The sequence below is a fragment of the Necator americanus genome, chromosome III, assembly GCF_031761385.1.
Source record: "Necator americanus strain Aroian chromosome III, whole genome shotgun sequence".
NCBI classification, from domain to species: domain Eukaryota; kingdom Metazoa; phylum Nematoda; class Chromadorea; order Rhabditida; family Ancylostomatidae; genus Necator; species Necator americanus.
Window position 1 is genome coordinate 9,103,774 of NC_087373.1, and position 23,067 is coordinate 9,126,840.

A 23,067-nucleotide genomic window follows, 5' to 3' on the forward strand; every position below is an offset into this window, starting at 1 on the left:
ATTCAAGCATTGATGAAAGATATGATAGTTTTCTGATAATCAGATGAGATAATCAATCGAGGTGTTTGCTTGATTTTGCTTAATCCTAACGAAACGAAACTAACTGTGAGAATTCAATCGAATGAATGGAATGTGAATTAACAACAAAACAAAGAAAGAGAAATATTGAGAAATCAAAAATTTTATGTTTCTAAGAAGCAAAAGTGAATAGAGATAAATCTAATACATAACATTCGCCTGAAATTCTTATCCGATTCGTGATCACAATCTTGCAAAAAGTAGATCCTGCACGAATTTCACGACTTTTCTCTGTATGCTTAGCATAGCTGTAGGATCGGTCGACGCTACAACATCAACACATAAGCTCACACCGGCCACTCTACGACACACCTGAAATTGCAGCGGTTTACGATTGAGCGGGTTTCTTCGGGGCTTCCTGAATTTTTCAAGTTGATTCCACATTTTACCTAATTCAACCTACGAGAACATTTTTGAACCATAATCCTAATTCGCTCTCGAGCTCATCGGACGTGTCCAAAGAGTCCAGAATTTTTTGCCTATTTTTGTTGTTGTTTTATTTGTCGTACATTGGTGATCACATTACATCAACCAGAGATACAAAGCAGAAATGAGGTATTCCGCTGCTTTTTATCTCAAAAAGATAAAGAAAAGAGAATAAACATTGATTTTTCATCATCTTTTTCATCGTTAATATAATTAATAAATTATCATCATTTTTCATTAATATCAATCATTAATATTATTAATCATTACTCATCATTAATATTGTTAATTAACTATATACACAAAATTATTATATGTAATGGTACATAATATATTATTATATATTACATTACATTATTGTATTTATTAATATATGTAACTACACTATAGTAATGCATATTTTAATATTTTATACAATATTACATTATTAATACAAAAACGTCTTCATTTCCCACCAATTCCTTCTGTTTCATAGTTTTTTGTCCCTCTCTGTCCTCATGAAAAATTTTGAGATTCTGCAGTATCTGCGGTCCAAAATGACTTCGTGCCCAGAATCTTAGGGGGGGGGGGGACAGATATTAAAAGATATTAAAAGGGAATATTGTGTTACAATGAAATAATACCTGTTGATAAGGACACTCGGCATTTGTCCGACAAAGCTGATCATGTCTCGGATCTTTCACTTGAGGTTGACGACACCGGAACACCTTTGAATTTTTCGAGCATTGTAAGAGTTATGTCAAAATAAAACCAACTATTAAACCGATTATTTATAGCTGAATAAACCAAACATACCTTTTCCTTCTTTTCCTCTGCAATATTCACGCATTTCTCACCACCTGAACACTCATAATCGTAAGCACATGGTACGGTACCTAGCGCAGCTTCTATAGAGGCAGTGCATACGAAAGTCCCTGTTTTGTTACGGGTACATTGCTGGAAATCCATGAATAATAAAGGCATCATCCCACGAATCTAGAGTGGTACGGATTTCTGGTGGAGTATTCGTATATGGGATCGCAGATCGTATGGGGAGGAAGGTGATTCTGTTCATTTCTTCCTAATTCCCGTAGAAAACGGCCCGGAAGATACGGCTTCGAGCGCTGCGTTCCGGCGCACTATCGTCTACAAGAGTTCGATTGGAGTGCACCAGCCCTGTGCGGCGCCGCATCTTCCGGGTCGTTTTTACGGCAATTAGGAAGAAATGGACGGAACCACACCCCTCTCCATAATCTACTATCCCGTATACGAATACTCCACCTGAAATCCGCACCATCTCAGATTTGTGGTAAGCTGAGTGAAGCACGAAAAGTCGATTTTCTCGAAAAAAAAAAGTTAGACGTTGACAGCAGACGCTAAAATGATATTAGAAAGCACTGGACAAACATACTAAAGATTCAAGATAACTACGAGAATGTCAGAAGAAAATAAGTTTAATTATCGATTACTATTGCAGCCGTTTAATTCGAGCATACGATAACTGTATAGTGTTGTTCTTGCTTTTTCAGGATTTTTTTTACCGGAAATGTTGGATTGGATACACTGGAACTTCTACGAGGAGGGAATTTTAATCAAATAGTTTTCACTCGAATCAATTATGTCGTATAATTATGGTCTCTTGAATGGAATTGGAATATAATCTTTCATGGAATTTTAAAAATTCTACACTGTTGTTGACTAAATTGTTGTTGTCGCAAGATGGATGTTGACCTACCTGTCCTTGTAAACAGTCAGCATGAAAAATACACATACGATCCTCTTTAGCTACATCGTATTGACATACTGTAACATTTCTATCCACCAAAGCGATGACTCCCGAGCAACTCTCACCCATACGACACTAGAAGAACAATCAATACTTGAGTGTACAGTATTTCTAGCAACAGTAAATTTTTGTAGTAGATCTCATATTAGAAAAATCACATCTTTCTTGAATTTTCACCATGAAAGCCAAATTTGATAGAATATTCAAGTGATTTTGACCAATAGAAGGACATTTATCAGAATTGGGAACTTCTGCTGTAAATTTTCTTTTTTTATTATTGTTCACTAAAATACATAATCTCTCTAGCAAATATATTATTAAACTTGACTGAAATAAACAAAAACTGAATAAATACAGTGAAATATAGCAGTAAAGTTCACCTGATAATCAAATTCGCAAGGTAGAGCAGCTGGATCGATAACTGCATGTTTAGGTACAACTTGAGGTTCCCTCATCACTGCATATTTCGTCTTTATAACATTGATCTCGTGACTCTTATTTTCGCTGGAATAAACACCAACAAAACCATAAGTTTATTCTTTTAAAGACAGCATTCCGCGAATCTGAAGTGGTGATGGAATCCGTGGAGAAAGCTAGAGGTGGGGTTATACATTGCGGAATCACAGGTGGTTCTGCTGAACTCTCCTTGATTGTCGTAAGAAACAGCGGGGGAACCACTTTAGTTCCTACGAGGTACTTTAGGACGCTCTTTTGCGCCCACGTTCCGGTCCCCCTAGCAGCCTATTCATTGGTTTTACTTGAATAAGGAAGAGGACATCATCGATCTTCGACCGCTCGCTCGTAGACGCGGCGCGCGCACAAGCGCGGAGCGTTCCAGCTGGAACCGTCTTGGAAAACGTCATCTTCCACGCCGTCTCTTACGAGGATCAGAGAGAAATGTCCGGAACCACCCCGCAATCTACAACCTTAACTCTAGAGTTTCCCGCGGATTTCTTTACCACGTCAGATTCGTGGTGTGCTGCCTTCAAACTATGTGAACTCTATGCAAAAAATAAACTTCTCAAAATTCTTGAGAATTCATTGCCTCAAGAAAAAAAGTGTTACTGTACTTGTTTTTAGTGTATGTATGCAGTCTCATGGATACCTTTTTTCTTCAGTAGGCAGGACAGTAGTTGTACTGATTGTGAACGTTTTGGCAACATAACTATCGACAGAAGAAACTCGGATCACCGTAGTTGAGTTCTCATCTTCTGAAATCAATATTCACCTAAGAATCACTAACTTATCCATGAATTACATGTTAGTGTCGAATAAACTGGGCTTTCTTCTGGAAAAATTGTGCGAAGTGACTTGTCTAAAACTAGTGAATCATATTTCTAAAAAATTTGAAGTGACATTTTACACATTTTCAATACTACTTCCAAAATAAAGCTAAGCATTCGATTTGAATTTGATGTGTTTCCACTTCAATATAGCAAGATCTTGTTCAACAGGAAAAGGGAGAATCATAAGAAATTAGAGAATAAGTAAGAGTAAGTAAGTAAAGAGTAGTAGAGAATAAGAAAGTATTTGATGAAATAATTGTGAGAGAGGGCGAAAAATACCATGAAAAGGGCAAAATAGTTAAATAATAAATAAGAGAATAAGATAAGTGAGTACAAGTAGATAGAAATAGATAGAACTACGACAAATGAATGGATAACAAGTGGGTAATAAATAAACGGATAAAAACCAATTCATAGAAACAAACGTTGCCCTACTTATCTTAAAATAGCAATGAATTAGAATCATTTACTTGAGATTATGTGAAGGTTGAATACGTCTGAGGGGTAAGTAAGCGGTAAATAATAAATATAATGATATAATAAATAAATAATAAATTTCAGCGATAAGTTTTAGGATAATTTTGGGACTAAGTAGTTGTGAGATGTAACAGAAGGTTAGAAGCCAAATTCAAGGTTTTTGCACTAAAAATAGAATATTTACATGAATGTACAGTTCTTATTAATGTTGGTTCCAGCTGTACTTCATATACAGCTATATGCCGACTGTATTGCATTGCTCTTCAAGCGAATCATGCACTTTTTTCGAGCGAAACCTTGTAAAAAAGCATTATTCTCTAAAAAAAAAAGTCATTTCATACGTTACTGAAATGACGAGGCACTATCATCAGAAGTGGTAGGTTCTCGTACATTCCACAACTCCAACTTGAAAAAAGTAAACAAACAGTAGCTCCCAAAAATCACCTGATACAGTACATCATACGGTCCTATATTATTCACACACTTCCAGTATATGTTGCTAAAATACTGTTGCAAACTTTTCCCACTAAAGATGAAATGTGAAGAAAAGAAAGTTTTTATTAAATATTTTCTGCAGCTGATAAGAATCTCTGGAGTCCTTGTTGACATATACCATTGAAAACCAACCCTAGGAATAATCACGGATAGATTTTAGCAAAAATGCAGTCCTCACAAAAGTTTGTGGACATGTCTTAAATGAGTATTTGCAGATCTCAGAATTTACAGGTAGAACACAAAATTAGTTTTTTTTTTTAAGGTCAACCTTTTTGATAGAGATGTGCGTGTCCAGGAAGGCTCGATATGTGTATGATATTGAGGAGAGATTTAAGAGTTACAGTGAACAGTATCAGGAAGTCCAGAAGGTAAAAGATTGAATTCCTTGACGGCTTCTCATCGTCTTCTCTATCGTTAGAATAATGTTCCAAATTCCTAGCTACCAACTTTCCGCAGATACGAATTCTAAATTCCGAGCTACACGCTTCTTTCAACGTATCTTCAATATATATATACTACAGCGACCAGGCAAGGGATTTTTTTTCACGGTCCTCTTCACAGCACCAGAGTTACGTAGCATTTCTGCATATTCTGTGAAAGAAAACCGAAGTGAGACTCGTAGAAGATCCAAAGTTAAAGTTGCAATAATTTCTCCAGAAGGTCTTGAAAGAGAGTCACTCTAGAATTGTTATCCAGTTTAAATTTTAGTTTTTTAAAATTTATTATTCATTGCTAGTTATATTACTATTAATTGTATTATTTATTTTTAATTTATTATTTTAATTAATAATTAATTTAATTTTTGATTTTTTTAAATTCAGTTTTTGACTTGGCTTTCTTTACGTTTTGGAGGAAAACAACCGCAAGTGTACCCAGTGTCGATGATGACAACGAAATTTTACTTCGAGCACCAGGGAATCACTTTTAAAATATGCAGATCATAGTTGTGTTCAAATGATGAGTGAAGTTGATGTGATCGCACAGATCAATTATTTCAAATACTTCAAATTATTCACAAATTATTAATATTAATATTATATCAATACTATTATTAATATTATCCATTTTTGTTCATTTGATGTGTATTATCCTGTGAACTTGAGACAAATGACATGTTCAAACCGCTTCAAGCTGATTATTAGGAAATGATCAAGGCTTCTTCTAACTTTTTTGATCATGTGTAGTCGCAAACAAGACAAAACCGCATACTTTTGCAAATAAACTCAGAAATGTTTTTTTTTTTGCTGACCCTTGAAGGCATCACCCCACGAATCTGAGATGGTACGGATTTCAGGTGGAGTATTCGTATACGGGATCGTATATTATGGAGAGGGGGTGATTCCGTCCAATTCTTCCTAATTGCCGTAAAAAACGGTCCGGAAGATGCGGCGCGTGCAGAAGGCTGGCGCGCTCCAACCAAACTCCTTCTAGAAAATATTGCGCCAGAACACTCGAAGCCGTATCTTCCGGGACGTTTTCTACGGGAATTAGAAAGAAATGAACGGAATCATCCTCCTCCCCATTACCTACGATCCCGTATACGAATACTCCACCGGAAATCCGTACCACTCGAGATTCGTGGGGGTGATGCCTTTAAGACAAGTTCTCGGAAAATACATCACGACCGAGATACGTAAACAATTTTTTCACGAAGATGAGGACAAAAAACAGACACACATATATTTTATACAGGACAAAACAAAAAACAATACATCAACATGAATTGTGGAACTAACAAGCTCCTTCACGAACACCACCATCACCAACGCACCACAAAGTAAACACATAGAGTTTAGACGGATTTGTCTTCATCATCTCAGTACCCACCGTTTAGAAGGATATTCTTGTTCACTTCACTTTGATATTTGGCAAAATTTGGATAGACCCCGTTGCCGATGAGCGTTGAGCCTGCCATCGAGCCCACATTTCCTCCAATTGTTGGAATTGAACCTAAAATTATAAGCAAAAGACAATTAGACGCGTAAGGCATCGATTTCTTGCGGATGGATAAGGGAAGCAGCACCTGGATTAATGCAAATATTTCTTGACGTGAACGTGCTATATGCACAAATTTTCCCCGCCGTACAATCGAGAGAGGTGTTGCACTCATTAACACCATTAACATCCGTTGCCTGTAAAGTGTTGTAAACGTTTAAGTAAAACTGTGAAGTGGTACGGTAGGAATATATTTGTTTCCTGAGTGTCTATAAAACAAAGATCTACCATGCACTGCCATTTCCCGTAGTAGTCAACACAGCGTTCTTGATTAGCGCAGTCGGAATCACGTTTACATGAGAGTCCTATGCCACCGACTGAAAACGTAGCGTTTTTCATAAGTAATAATAGTAATAATAATAGTAGTAGTAATAATAATAATAATAATAATAATAATAATAATAATAATAATAATAATAATAATAATAATAATAATAATAAAGTAAATAAAAGTTAAAGTGTCTGACGTCAATCAATCCGCTTGGGACCTGTGCCCCTACGTTCACTTCAATTCACAGTCGTTTGAGACTCATGAACGTGTAACTGACCTATACAACGAAATGCGGAGGCCAGCCGATGTGTCAAGTCAGTGTTTTTATCCTCCCAGACAGGCGTGGTACCAATTTATCGACCCCGGAGAGATGAAAGGCTTGGTGAGCACCAGGGTGGATTCAAACCTCCGATCGATCGTACAGGAAACGGAACCTCTAACCGCTACACTACACCACCCCAATAATAACAGTAATAATTCTTTTAATAACAGTAATAATTCTTTCCATTTCTTTTTCTTGACAGTACGAGAAGAATTAGCAATAGATAATAATAAAACTTAAAGACAGCGTATCATTGGACTGACGTCGTTGGAAAACTTGTGGAAACTAAGGTTGATAAGGTTTGGGGTGTAGATAACGAGTATACACGTGGCCCCCTCAATTTCCCTTAATCGTCCTGAAGAACGGCATCCTGAGAACAGCGTCTGTTCCTACGAGGTACGTGAGAACGCGAACCACTCTTGTGCGCGCCGCGCGCCCATGAACGAGCGGTAGGAGATCGACGGGGACCCTCACCACTCTGTTGTTGAAGAAAAACAGATCAATAGGGTGTTGCGTGGATCGGAGCGTGCACAAAAGAGCACATTTTAACACATTTCTCAGGAGCAGTTCCTGTTCCCACGCCATTTGTCAGGACCATTGGGAAGAATTGAGTGAGGCCACGCATATACTCGCATATTATTATTTATTAAAAAAAGAAATATTGTTCCAGATAGCGAATTTTTAGACGAACTGTAGTGATAGTCGTTTTCTCGTTGTTCTCGTCCCAACTCTTTCACCGTCTTCTGATTGGATCACATAGGAAACCTTGTTTATAAATAAAAACTAAACAGTCTTTTTACTCATTGCACCATCCTTATAGACTAAAAAAATAACTCGATGAAAGGAACACACCTTGAATCGGATTACCGCTTCCAGGCACATTACCACCAACGGTGATCTGACAAGCAGTTTGAAGATTGGAAAGCAGCACACATGTTTCACCTGGCGAACAATCGTTGTTCGAGATACACGCCATGGCTGGAAGTGTTTTCTAGTAAGGTAGATTGATCAAGTTAAAATACTTCCTACCTCCACACCCAATAATCCTCAAAAAAGGAACAAACTGACTAAAATCTTAAGCTATGTTTTTAGGCTTCGACATTTGTCATTTTAAGTTACTACATCCTATAACAAAACGATTTATTCCTGAACATACTGTCAGAAACTGTTTCAGTATTCTAATTCCTCTATTAATGAGCATATAATCGAAATATTGATTGAAATAAACATGCTTCTTGAGCAATTCTTACTTCCCCTCCTTTTTTTTACAATGAAAAAACGTTAAGTAAAAGCAGAACAAGAAAAATCTTTGTTTAAATTTGGCAATTAAAATTAACTGATAATCAATAAATCCCAGGTTTAGTTTCCTTACGTATGAGAATTGTGCTGATGTGGTGATTTGAAGTTCTATGAAAAAATATATGTACCCTTGATAGAATATAATTAGCTGAAAATTGAAATCGTGATCATTACATTGGCGTTCACGTATATGGCAAGATAAAATAAAGATTTTTTTAAATCAAAACGTAAAAAATTCTTGAGAGAAATTTTCAAACTTCCGTGCTAGCAACTCGATGTCAATGTTGAAAACTTGAGAAAATGAGCTCCTTAAGTCTATTGTTATTAGAAACGTAGAATATATTCTGTGGGGTTACGGTTCCTCTGCATAAATACAGTTTTACAGTGAAAAATTATACTGTCGGCTGGGATACAGAGGTAGTAGTCAAAGATTCTGCTACCACCCATTCGATTTTCATCAAACACTACCAAATCAAACCAAATGTAGACATTTCCACTAAACTATTCGGTTTTGGTTCAACGTTCCTCCGTAGAAGAAAACCACTTCCGAAGTAAAAATTACAAATAGAAAGTATCTTAAGTAGTAGTAGAGTGATTGAGTGTAATTGAAAAATGCATACCCTTGGAGTCTTGACAAATCCCTGGACCTCCGGGAGGATGTGAGCACACTTGGGATGGAGCGCAGTCCTTATTCGTATTGCAGTAGAACGATGGAGGTGTGGGGTAGTCAGGCTGAAACATGGACTCGTGTTCAGCGAAGTCTGAATTTTTAGATTTGAGAGCAATATCAGTTCTTGATTGGAATCTTTCAAGAGTCTTTCCAAAATTCAATGCAAGGTTAATGGAAAAATACTATAAGCAACGCTGATACATATGTTCAAGCAGACGCACGCGACACGCCACCGATTGTAATGTCGCAGAGGAAAGAGTGGGTACCAACCAGAACTAGAGCGTCCACAGCAGCAGAAGCGTTGCGCCTGTCTACTTTGACCAATTCGAGGCCGACTGTGCCTCTCATATTTTTCTTTGTGAAAAAAACCATCTACATATTGTTAGTCCAGAAATCTGAATGAGCAAAACTGGTTGGACGCAAAAAGTTGTAGTATCTGGAAAACTATAGCCCCCTCTCCACTATTTGCCTAAAATGTAGTGGAAACGGCCTAAATTTACATTTGAATCAAAACAACCTGACTTGCTATGCAATTGGGTAAGCGACCAAGCTACAAATGTCGTGATGGGACCTTTGCTTCGCTACGCAGCTAATTGGAGCTAGCGAAGGTCCTAGTGCGAGTGCAACTGCGCACACAATTACATTATCATCACTCAGGGTCATTCTGATCGATCTGTAAACTGTTCCTTAAACCCTACATCCACCCACCCACTAAATGATTTGTTGCATTTGTAAATGAAACAGATCAAGTGTCACTTCTAACTAACTCGTCACTCTGAAGCTCTAAGTTTCGACTCCATTTTTGAATTTTTCAGCTAATGAATTGTAAACAAAATTAATACTAGGTTTAACTAAGAGAAAATTAGGTAGATTAATTAACTTTTTGAGTAGAAATTAAGAAAAAATAGATAATTCATACTTACCTGCACACCAGCACCAATTTTGGAGCACATACTGTAACCGGACGCTGTCGCCATGCATTTCGTACCTTGCGGACATTGTGCTTCTGATATACAGATTTGTGCACTGCTAAGGGGAATTAGAAAGGTAACGAAGAGAAAGATCCTAAGATGCCGATCCATAGGAATTGATCTAAATGGAAATATTAACTTTTATTTAAGCATTGTACTAGCAACTGAGTCTTTTATCAATGCAATTACAATCTATAATGTATGGTAGCAGTAGCACAGTTGAGCAGAAATGAAATGAATTCTGATACGATTACTCAGTTTTGTCCGCTAATCTTGGGACCCTTGCCCGACTCAGAAGTGTAGAGGTGGGCGAGGGTCCCACGGCGACACTTCGAACACGAACGTTTGCGCTGTTGCAGTGCAACTCAGGTCGTTTTAACTCAACTGCGAAAATGAACAATGCATAGATCATAAAGGATAAAGGATAAAGTATCTGGAGTTAATGAATCCCTAATTAATCCTTAATTAGTTAATGAATCTGGTACCAATTTATCGACCTTGGAGGAATGAAAGGCTTGATGAGCACAAGGGCGGATTCGAACCTAAGATCGATCGTGCAGACAGCTGGAGCCTCTAACCGCTGCACTACACCAGCCCCAAATATAGCTAAATTTTTCAGCGAATCAACATATGAAAATCAACGAAAATAAAAGTAATGAATTGAACTGCTAATATTAAAATTAGTAGCCCTTCCCTTAGATAATTTCTGCTTAATTGAATCACTAAGCGTCAAGAATTTCAAGTTTGCTTGTGGCATAAGGTAAGTCACTGGCGTATCAATCCGCTTGGGATGCGCTCCCACTTCAAATTCACTTCAATTCAGAATCGTTTGAGGTTCACGAACGTGTAACTGGCCTATACAATGACTTGCGGGGCCCAGCCGATGTGTCAAGTCAGTGTTTTTATCCTCCTAGACAAGCCTGGTACCAATTTATCGACCCCGGAGGGATGAAAGGCTTGGTTTGCACTAGGGCGGTTTTGGACCCTCGACTGTGTGACTACAACGGACCTCTAACCGACTGCGGCACACCCTCCCCTTAGACAAAATAATAAGAGAGAAATATTTTTGAGACTGTTAACATAACATACTAAGAACAAATTAACCCTTAACCATAAACACTTCATCTATTTACATTAGAAAAATTGTGGCATACCACAAAAATACAATACAATGTCACAAGAAGAAAAGGCAAGACCGGATGACAAACGATTCTACTCACAAGTTCTAGAGCAAAAATGTTTCCTGCAACTTCGTCAGGTCATTCTACTTGTACTACTACTACAACAAAAATCAAAATATTTATATAGATTTCCAAACCCAATCCTTTTGCGAAGTGCAGAATGCTGTGATAAGGAAAATCACCTATTTTAAGTCGATTTAAGGCAACGGTGGCCGAAATTTTTCTCATTTTAGGGAGGGAGCGCTAGCCATTCTTTCCGTGTCGTTCTGTGGCTTTGAGTGCTTCTGACGTCTCCAACTCCTAGACTGTTGTGGGGATTCGCATTCTTTCCTAATATAAGTAAACCACCTCCCTGCCTCTTTCACTAGTGAAAAGATCCCAATCTCGAGAATCTCTAAACGGTGCCTCAAAGTTTACTTGTAAGGTCTTGCAGTTTTTCTTACTAGACTTTCCATATGCAGTATATAAATCTTGGAATAGAATATCACCTATTTTCTTATCTGGATTATTTTCTTTAAGTTTTTAAACAGCTAACAAAGGAAGACAGCACCTGCTCTAGATCAAAATCGCAATCCATCACTCAGCAGCCACGTTGTGCTCCTTATTTTCTATGTACTAGGTGAAGATTTGTTCATTTTGCTTATATTTCCAAAATCGCCAAAATGAAAGAAGAACATTCCGTAAGGAGAATAGAAACAAGAAGAGCAGAATGTTGGTTGCCAGGAAAACCAGGATGGTTGACCTCTGAGATGAGCAATCAGTAGGTAGGACAAAAGAATTCAACACACTACTGCGATGATGCTGCTTATTTGTCAACGGGTCACGATATTTATACCAGAATTCTTAAAATATATCGAAAATAACCAGTAATAACTAGCCATATCTGAGAATGATCATTGTAAGCAGAAAACTCTAGGAATTTGAAAAATCCTCAAAATGCTCAAAAACTTCACAAAGTCAGACAACTTTTTTTCAACCATTTTGTTTCATTGACGAAAGTTACAGCTGAGGTAAACAACTAACTAAATGGAACTAGACGACTGAAATAACTCAACTAGACGGGAAATCGCAAAAATTTTACAGAATATTGAAAATAAAACCTTTCCAGGAAAAAACCACAATGAAATTAGTGCTCCAGAATGAAACCACATGGATACATCTTGGACTTCTCTACAGGTGAGGAAGAAAGAGAAGAGTTCTATTTGAGGTTCCACTAATAGCATCAAGGTGAGCAATGTTTTTTCTTCAACGTCCTTCAGTTCACAGCGATGTTCTTGAACTTGAAGAGTAAACCTCCGTGGTAGTACTCAACGAACATATGTGTATCCCTCGGTTGACTATCCGAAAAACAAAAAACTAGGCGCACATTCAAAAAATGGATCTCTGATTTTAGAAAAAAAAATGGATAAAACACTGGGAAAATCAACTGACGCGTCGGATACGCTGGATTTTGCTAGGATGTATACGCTGTCAACATCGTCGCTAAATACACTCTGGAACGATTGTTTGTTTTTCGTCGTTTTCAGGATAAGAAAGTCCTTTTACGCGAAAACCAAATACGCATACGATCATTGAGTCAGCATTATCAACAACACATCGCTCTTTTTTGGTTCTCCTTTGATCTTTATCCGTGGTGGATAAGGAATACGTAAATAGCAGCGTGTACACAGCAGTTTTTCTTTCAGAAGAAGAACAAAAAACCATGGAGAAAATCCAATAACGAGATCAGTTCATTCTAAAAATGATATTGAACAAAAATAATAAATCGATACGGAAATAAAAATGATCGATCGATTTGAACTAAATTACACGTGACCATTAATTCTAACAACTCTGGTATTTTTGCCAGCAACCTTGAAAGTCATGAGATTATGGAGTACACGTCCCTGAGCAATTAAGCTAAAAACTACATGATAATAAAGCGTGACATTAAATTTACATGAGTAGGAAACATTCTTGCAAGAAAATTTATGTAGGGGTGTGAATGTGGTATATAAAGCTAGAGTCCCGATCAACTTTCCTCGATGAACGTCATAAAGAATGAAAATTTTGGTAGGGTAACATTTTGCACCACGGTACTAATATTTCTAAGTAGGTGACTATGACCTAATACGAATACATACATAATACAAATTGTACGGCTTCTCGGTTGTATAAGTTAAAGTCTGAAAGAAACTTCTAGAAAGTGGACCTTGAAAGTCTGCCAGAGAAAGCAAGAAGGAATGTGAAAAAAATGAGGGTTACTGTATTTTAGGCTGAAGAATTTCGTTTATCTTAGTTTAGAGAAGCGTACCAACGGACTTGTTGTACGTTCCGTTCATGTCACTTTTATTTCGCAACGAAAAACTTTATCAAAGAAATGAACGGAACATTCCAGAAGGAATAATGTGTCCTAACATTTTTTGTGAAGTGATCAAGATCTAAAGAGAAATAAAAACTGCTTATGGAAGTACACAATTAAGCAGTGCTTCAAACTGGTCATTGAGAGGATCCAGAAGCTGCCGACGAATGGTCAGCAATACTGGGACACGTCCAAATGTCCTGTACTTCAATAGAATCGTCGTCACGACGTCGCGTAATGGACCGTGACGATGGTTTCGTGTCATCCAGTTTTGCGAATAAATTTTCTCTTCTGCATAGAAATGATTGGACGCTGAAATGTAAGCTAAAAATGCCACTGTAAAACATCTCTGCATCGTCCATTTTATGCAGTTTCTAATTTTTCAGATGCTTTAGATTACGGCTTTCGTCTAGTGATATGATTTAATCTCTAATGATCCCAGTGAAGTAATTTTCATGTCCATTGATCGAATCTACAATACTCTCGTGTCTTCCACAAAGAAAAGTGAGAAGAAACCGCTGCGTAATCACAAAATTCGTAGTCATCGTGGATTGAAGGATTTAATTATACCGTTGAGTACCACAGACGTTACCTCTTCCGATGCAATCAGTAAAACTATCGTCTCTACTTCTGACTTATATGTTATGATTCCAGCCAGTCCGACAGTTGAAAACAGCAATATATTTATTGCAACACGGACTAAAAACTGCTTTTTTATTGCCTTACTCCCCGGTCCCTTGAAAAATTATATATCCAATACACAGACATAAATATAGACGCAACACCCTATGTGTTGATGATCAAGATTAATTATAGAAGGTTGTTTTAAAGTGACGCTAAGAAATTGCACCAATTCTACTTTGGGATTAGTTTGATAGAGACCTAAGCAAGTGATGAGAACTTGTGGAACGGGAAAACTTCCCTATTCCACAAGTTTTTTTCACTCGTTTCGGTTTGTTTTTTCGTTCCTCCTCCTAATCTTAAGAGACCGAAAATTGTATTACATTAGTAAGTAAGTAGTAAGTAAGCATTTATTTCCTTTTTTAAAAAATCGCATGTTAATAAATAAAATAATAATAATAATAATAATAATAAATGTCAATAATAAGTTAAAACAACTGCAAAAAAAAACAAATAATTCAGTTTATTATTACAAACTACATAACAAAATTATTGCCAGGAAACTAATATCTTCCTAATTGGCTATTATTGGTGATGATGACACGTAGACACGAAGATGCAGGTTTCTGAGCGAATGTAAAAAAGCAGAAACCAAACCTATTTGGTGTCATACATCATTTTTCTATGGTTTCACCAACTTCATTGTTGACTTTGTAAGGATCGATGTAAGGATTGTTCATCAATGCCAATGGAGGAGACTCGTGACTGGTAACGATCGTCAACTGTGTATGTTTGAATAACCTGAAGTCAACAATTTCTTGCTACAAAATGTTTAGAAGAGTTACTGATGCGATTCATTGTTGTGCTATGGGCACAGTGGTAGTCAAAAATAGAAATTTTATCACATTATTACACTATTGTTAACTATTTCATTTAATCATTATGTTTACTATTAGATATTGCCTTCATAGTCTTTGTTGCACTTACTTATTATAGTTACCACTTACGCACTTTAGGCTGACTTAATGGATTATGGACTGATTTGATCACCTGACGCTGTGGCCCGCGTTTTCACCGAGGCGTGTCGTCCTTGAACACAACCCCTGTCAATTTTCTCAATTTACAGCAACAGCTCACATCGAATCCATCCATTCGCCATTCCTGCATAGCCTGCGAGGTCTAACGCTTCGCGTAAACTCGCTGCCAACACCAAGTGACTCGAGTACGCTCACGTCAACAATGTCCGGCAATGTTCAGCGCAACGAAACAAAGAGTTGTTACCAAAGACTAACTCTGACTGACTGTTCTCTCTAATTGACCTATTGGGTTCGGCTTTGGCAGTGTCCTGGACAACAGCGCCATTCGCAATGTCTGGTTAACTTCCGTCATATAACTGTGCAAGCCATGCAGCTCGCGCGCGCCCAGAGAGGACACTCAAGGGCCTGAGTGCATTTAGTTCAGTCAAGTCACAGCGAGCAGGTAACAGTAGGACTCAAATAAAAAGGTCCCAAAACATCGTACATTACCTTGTGCAATGTAGACAATGAGCTGACACAACCACTACGTCTGGAAAGTTGATCTTCTACCACAAAGCACTAAGAGGATGTTCTCCGAAGTTTAGTCGACCCACAAAAAGTCTAACCGGGATTAACTGTTCTGACAGAAGAACAATACCGCATCTTCGGAGGTCACTGGAACACAGGTAGTACTTGAGACGTCGGACACGATTTACAGCGTTTTGTGCTTGCATATCCCATAAATTTATGAAGGAACTCTTGCATCATCATTCCATTGGGTAGGCCAACAACGGTTGCTAAACCTTGTGAGTGTTTAGAAAGGTAACGGATCTTCTACGCAAGGACCTATTTACTGTATGTTTCTGTTAAATCCAGCATATATTGTCGTGCAAAGAATACGTCGACAATAGATGAATTAGGTAGATGAACCAGGGAAAAACGTTAGGTGAAATTCAAGGAATGTGAAATTGCTTTGAGGAATAGAGCCAGCAATATGGGCTGATCTTTTGTAGCAGCTAGATCTCACCTGAGTGCTGTTCAAAAATTTGTATCACATCATAATGTCACTCACAAACGTTTTGAATGAGGAGGAAAAAACAAAAAACGGTAGAAACGCTTGCACGTGAAGAAGGGCAGGAGTGTTTAGGTATTATTACAGCTGAGGAAAAGACAACTAAATAAGCCCAATTTAAAGGTGATAAAGGATGAAGTACACATAGCTAATCGGTCCCCAAGCGGATGAGCCTAACCGTTCGATTTCAATTCTTAATAGATTGAGGTTTTCGAAAGCGTGTTTAGTCTACACAATGACTTGGGCGCTAGCCGCTCTACCTATATATCTATATCTATATGTATATATATAAATGTATATATATAACTTATAGTTAGTATAATTATATAAGTCTGGCACCCGTTTATCGACCTCGGAGGGATGAAAGGCTTGTTTGGCATCAGAGCAGTTTTGAATCATCCATTATACAGTCACAGTCGAACTTCTCACCGACAGCGTTACGCCAGCCTCCTATAAATTCTATTAGTGTAGCTATTTTTTGCATGATTTTTTTTTCTCAAAAGCAAAACAGCTTACAAGCAACGAGAGAACACAGCAGTTACTAATGTTAGAAAAATCACAGAAAGTAAAGAGTCACGCCGTTAGGACTCTTCAGGATTCTTTTTTAGTGATGAAAATTCATCTCAATAATACAGTGTTTAAGAAAAATATGAAATCAATTTCGATCGGAGCCAGCTTTATTCTCAGGAGGCCACATGTGTTTGCATGTTTTGAATATCTTGCTGAACAACCTGAAAGTTGTGGAAAAATTCTTCGTCCTTAAAATAGTAACTCACAATCATATAAAAATCATTCTGTTGTTTCCGAGTCATAATGAGCAACATGTTTGCATCATTTCTATAGTTAGAAACAAATTATCATACACGTCAGTATAAGTAATGGGCCACCCAGAAATAGATTTTTTTTTGGAAAATGTTATGCACTTTAGCGAATCACACGATCTCCACGATCATTACTTCAAAAACCCGTTTTGTTAGAATTCATTTCATAACATGTGCTCATCCTCTTCAACCTTTTTTTCATTCTTTTTCAAGATCTTGAAAACACAATAAATATGTATTTTGCATGCGCACACGTAACACACATATGTTCACAAATTGTTATTTTTTTATACAGAAACAGTAGATCCATGTTACATTCACACACCGGAATGTCATGAAATATATCATAGTGGGATTGTTGTGCTGGTTGCTGGTTTTGTTTCCACATTTGTGCTTCAATACATACATATTTACATTTACATACATAGATACATACATTTTTTTATAATATAATAACTGTACAAGATGCTTTGATGCCAAGATAAAATACATACATTGTTTCCTGATTTATAACGGTGTCAAGTATCCACAAAGATCATTGCTGAGCGAAAATTACTTTCCCACTCGCATGGAGATTTTCAGGAGTGAATTTTCAAGAATTCATCTGATCCTTGCTACGCATGGTAAGAGACTGTAATTTTCAATTCGGCGACTTCCCCATCATAGTTGAACTCGTAGTTGGCGGAGTTCAACTGATGTCAGTTCGTCTTGATCAAAAAACGAGAATGTTTAATTACTTGTCTATTTGTGCACTTATTTATTTATTTATTTATCATTTTAAAAAGAAGAAAATGTTAGCAATTATCGACAAGAATTATATCCTGTGTTTATGTTCCACTGCTCTCAAATTTTCGCTAAATTAAAACGTTTATTTACAGAAAAAAGACCAATTCGAAGAAATATATACAACAAAAGCTCGGAGAATGCTAAAAAAAAAGAGCAATTAGTTGACCATTGGAGAATTTATATTGGAAAAAAAGACACATTACAAAACTGGTTGTTTTCCATTAGCGTTGTCAGACATTAAAAGGACAGTAATTCAGATTTCGATTCCGAATTGTACACTCCTTGCACTACCTACTGTACAAAAATTAAGTAGAGCGATATAGGATAGTGTAGAGAACGAACTCAACGCTTATGAAGACACTTATTTTCAAACCAGGGACAAAATTTGAACAACGCCTTCCTCGTTTCCTCATCCCTATCGGTAAACATGCTCATACAGTGCGACTCGTAGAATTGCCGTTTATCCACGCAAAATCCGGCACTACGACCTTTGATTGGCTGAAATAGTCGGATTATTGAAAATAAGTGATACAATTCAATGGAAGCGATGACATATAAAGAAAACGTAAATGGAGACAAAACTGTAACATTTACAGTCATCTCAAAGCGTTGCGGGAATTTGAGGTAACGTTCTGCCCCATTGATCCTGAAAGAGGTATTCTGTGCTAAGGTTGGGCAGAAACTACATGAGTTGTGGTGCAATTCTCAAAAGCCGTTGCGCTTGCGATGGGACCTTCACTGGCTCTAATTTCGCCGTGGAGTTGAGCGAGAGTCCCACAGCGCTACGTTGTGTACGACAGCCACCTACGTAACTCGCACCACGAATAAGATCGTTTTGATCCGACTGTAACAACCTTAAACCAACTCAAAGCTTCAGCCTCACGGTTTAAAAGTCAGTCAACACTAAGAGGAGACCCATAACTTACTAGTTCTCTATGTAATGGTGAAACGGCTTTTTCCTGTAATTTCGGTGCGATAGCGATCAGCTCGTGAGAAGTGTCACTCTCTAAAATGTCCTCATAAGTATTTTTAAATTCAACTTAGACCAAGACCGATCCAGAACCCGAGTGACTGCAAACACACCTTCGTCCGAGTGGTGAAGCCCTATAAGTGGCTCTTTTTCGCTCTCTCGACTTTCCGGATGATCGAATCGTACTCCAATTAAAGCATCTTGGGGGAAACAAGTGATGAAATCTGACTATCAGTGAATTATTATGTAACTATTATTAGTATTGTAATTATTATGTATTAATGTATTTGAAATTATGATTCAAAAATCAAGTAACATAAAAGACCTCTGAGGATAAAGAATGAAATAATATTCACATACCTACACAAAACGCAAGCACCAAAATGGATGTCGTCAACATTGTGTTACTAGGCACTGTGCGTCATTGCTTTATAAACAAGGATCATTCCATTAATTTTATTACAACACGGGCAAGACGCCCTGATCATGACCAAAGACCTAAAACGTTAACTTTCCCGGCTGCGAAAACTGAAAAGTGAAAATTTAACCTTCACGCAAAGAACGAGCTCACAATTAGCGTAAGCTGACGAAATGGATATCTTCATGAAGAAAAAGGTCTTTTATCTCAAACGTAAAAGTGCTATTAGTCCGAGACAGTAATTTTTGGCTGCTGTGAGTTTTTGAATAATTTATGGAGAATAATTATAACAATGTAACTCACGGAATACGGTATCCTATCTTCAATCCATTTAGTCCAACGAGTGATTCTTGCCCTTTCATTGATACAGCAAGAGATTTCAGCATTTACGTGCTAGTTCCATTATGTCCATTGAACTTTCTCTTTTTCAATTTTCTGTACCCAGATCAGAATCTTCGACTCTTTTGAAAGTTTCTCACTGACTTCAGCGTATGTCGCTCATTTAAAGTGTCCTAGTTGAGAGACTGATGGGCCCTGTCTGTTCAGGAACACGAAAAATATTTAAACAAATAATAAAAAAAATAGTAAATAATTTCAAGTAGTAAAAATATGGAAATATTTCCAGACGTTTGACAGTGCTGGTTCACCACAGCACTTATATTAGCAGTTCCCAGGTCTGGTGAACATTTCTTCATTTTGCCTCTTACAGTGTCTTAATGGAATACAGGCTATACCTTGGCTCTTCTCCTTCTACATCTTTTCAGATTCCTTCGTCGTAAAGGTCGTTGTTGTTCCTGAGGACGTTTCGGTTCAAATCGGTGACACTTTATGTTTCTTCCTCACCCTTACTTTCCTTCCTGTCTTCCTTCGGTGACGGGTATCCTGGTCAAAATCATCGGTAATACAGTACAATGTATGCTATACATACTAGCTATACCTCCTTCGCTTAAGAAAACAAGGCGCAGATGCAGACTCTTCGTGTAGATTTGTATGGTGTAGTAGAAAAATGTACTACACCATTCAATGATTTGTATGGTGTAGTAGAAAAACAAAGATGCATCGTCCTTGCTCTACGCTTCATTATCACACGACTTTTGCAAAACGGATTCGTCGCCGTTTACGACTTTTGCATGCCTTTATTTGCAGCAACCGCAGGTGCGGCAATTCCGTCGATTTACAATCACCAACTACAAACATTTGCTCATATCGACTCTTATCGAGTCGAGAGAATACTGGAATGTATTTTTCGATATCACAATTTATGTGAATGTTCATCTGAATGATTGCATTCGGAAGGAAAGGGGAAATGCACTTAGCAGACTTAACTGGAGAGGGAAGGTCAAAAACTTCGGACAGTCCTTCATTTTACCTGCATACAAAATTTTTTTGAGATATGAGAAAAAAAAGAATTGCCAATAAAAAGATTGTTTTTGATGAGCATACGTGGATATTTCAGGAGTGTCTTAAAAGAATTAATTTGCTCATCACGTTCATAAAATCATATCATCAAATCATTCGTTAATATTTTATTAAAAATCATCATATGAATATTTTATATAATAATACAACATAAATATCATATTGAAGCATCATTTAACCAGTCTGAAGGTCCGGCTAAAGCCGGAAATCAGACTTTCTGTGGTGTTCGCTTTGCTCGCTTCACTGGACAACGAAAATTAATATTAGTGCCGTTTTCTATGAAAATGCTCTTCCTTTTTTCCTCTGTTTTCCTCCCACAGTTATCAAAGAATGATGTTTTGGCATAAAATGACGTTAAAGACATCATCCTACTGATAAGGATAACGTTCCACGTCAGATCACATCTTGCTACTCTTTAAGCAGCCGTTTGCACGCGTGTTTCCACTTTCTAAAAATGGCATTCTATCAACTTGAGGCGAACGAAGAATGAAATAGACACGCGGAGTCATAAAGGTAAAAACCAACGCGCCCAGTGGCCACGGCTATGAAACGGCTGCAACCATCCATCACTGGCGTCATCCACACTAAGTTATTACCTACTCTAGTGGACCCTTCGCACACGCTTCTATAGGTATCTGCCGCCGGCTCACCAATCTGACGCAGGTGGACCCGTCACACCTCCTTCTATAGGTATCTGGCGCCGGCGGACCCGTCGCACCCCCTTCCATAGGTATCTGGTGCCGGCGCGCCAATCCGACACCGCGAGACCCGTCGCAACCCATTTTATAGCTATCTAACCCCAGCACTCAAATCCGACGCCGGGAGAATTGCTTTTTTGATATCAACTTTCCTTCACTTTCTTAACACGAAAATTTAAGCATAGATGAAAGATTTTTCCTAAATGCTCAGTTCTATATGTGAAGAATATGTTTCTCTCAAATCTCCATAATTTGGAAAATCATTTGAAGAAATTCGAGTTTCCTACGTTTCCAACTAATAACAAAGAAAGATGTGCTAACATGAAGTCGTGAATATCACTATCATAGTGATAAAAATTACGTTTTACGTCAGATGGCGTAAACTGTTGGCTACTATGTACTGCATTTGAGCAGCCGTTCGCACGTGCGTTTCCTCTTTCTGAAGAAAAGATATTAGCAGCATCATGCTGGGAAATAGACACGTGAAGAAACAATAGAAACCCACCCTACTGCGCTGGGGCTCCCGTACACCAACCCCAGGCCAGTGGAAACCGTCTCTCTGCACTCTATAGCTTTCTGGCACCAGCGCACCATTTCAACCCCTTGGACCCGTCCCAACCAATTTCATCGCGTTGAGGCTCCAGCGCATCAAACCGATCCCACAGTATTCGTCTCCCTCTCTTTTTGGAATTTCTTGACTGAGACACACACATACACAGACGTACACACGTGACAGATTACGCCCGCTATTATACAGGATGACAGTTTGCAAATTGGGAAGTATGCATTCACATAAAAGTTTATTTACCCTCAATAACATATGAGAGAAACTAACTTGCCTTATCAGAGAAAACAGACATCAGGTGCATGGCGATGGTTCGGCACCTCACCGGTGCAGAGTTTTGCATCATTATGGAGGATTTTCGTGACACAAAGACAAACACACACACACACACACTTACACACACGGGCTAAGCGCGTTCTTATATAGCATGATCATGATCATGATCATTCTTATCATCAAAAGATAAACCGCAATTGTTCTTTTCCCCTTATTCTGTCTTGTACAAATATGAAAACAGAATCATTTCTGTTGCTGACCCACCACACTGTTCAACGCTCTATACCTCCATGCACAGTTTTTCTGGGTTCTATTTTTATTTTTATTTAAATAACAGCACCACACGCTGTCATCTCTGGTACATTTCAGGAAGGAATGAATTGTTGACGTATATTTTTTTGAAGATATTCACTTACGTACAGGTAATCTATTAAACTGTCAATCATATACAACTAAAATAACTTACAAAAATAAATACGAATAGTTGGTAATAACGCTAATAGTGTCAATAGTGATAATAATGGAAAATTTTCAAGTAACATGACCATTCTTATCCACAGAATGGTCCAAAAAAAACAACATTTCTTCAAGTCGCCAAGAAAAAAAATCTTCCCAGGCTCACTTTCTCCGTCGACTTAAAGGTCGACGCTTACACGGTAGTTAACCATTTCTTGACTTGGTGAATAAACGATGGTATCCGTAACTAAGCGATCAAGTTCCTTCTTCTTCATGACCCCGTTGGACCGGCTCGTAAACCCTGATGCGTAATGAAATCGCAATCTTTGCTCGCAATGTTTTTGCTCCGAGAATCACTCGTTGAATGTACAC

At 37.8% G+C, this 23,067-nt stretch overlaps 1 protein-coding gene across 2 annotated transcripts; it reads right to left on the reverse strand.

Moving 5' to 3' along the window:
- Window positions 1-261: 261 nt before the first annotated feature.
- On the reverse strand, window positions 262-19,263 carry RB195_009041 (uncharacterized protein; the record flags this gene model as incomplete). 2 transcript variants are annotated; one of them, XM_064195853.1, is made up of 18 exons in its annotated part: window positions 262-390; window positions 1,128-1,211; window positions 1,300-1,440; window positions 2,219-2,344; window positions 2,650-2,773; window positions 3,375-3,480; window positions 6,355-6,477; window positions 6,551-6,659; window positions 6,751-6,839; window positions 7,968-8,093; window positions 9,035-9,146; window positions 10,008-10,176; window positions 10,598-10,661; window positions 14,893-14,999; window positions 18,267-18,391; window positions 18,820-18,899; window positions 18,977-19,087; window positions 19,224-19,263. In XM_064195853.1, 18 exons carry the CDS (start codon window positions 19,261-19,263, stop codon window positions 262-264), a joined length of 1,965 nt encoding a protein of 654 aa, XP_064046998.1. The 2 variants fall into 2 exon arrangements, with proteins under 2 accessions (XP_064046998.1, XP_064046999.1); XM_064195854.1 differs by lacking the exons at window positions 10,008-10,176; window positions 10,598-10,661; window positions 14,893-14,999; ... (2 more) ...; window positions 18,977-19,087; window positions 19,224-19,263 and adding an exon at window positions 9,355-9,432.
- Window positions 19,264-23,067: the final 3,804 nt, after the last annotated feature.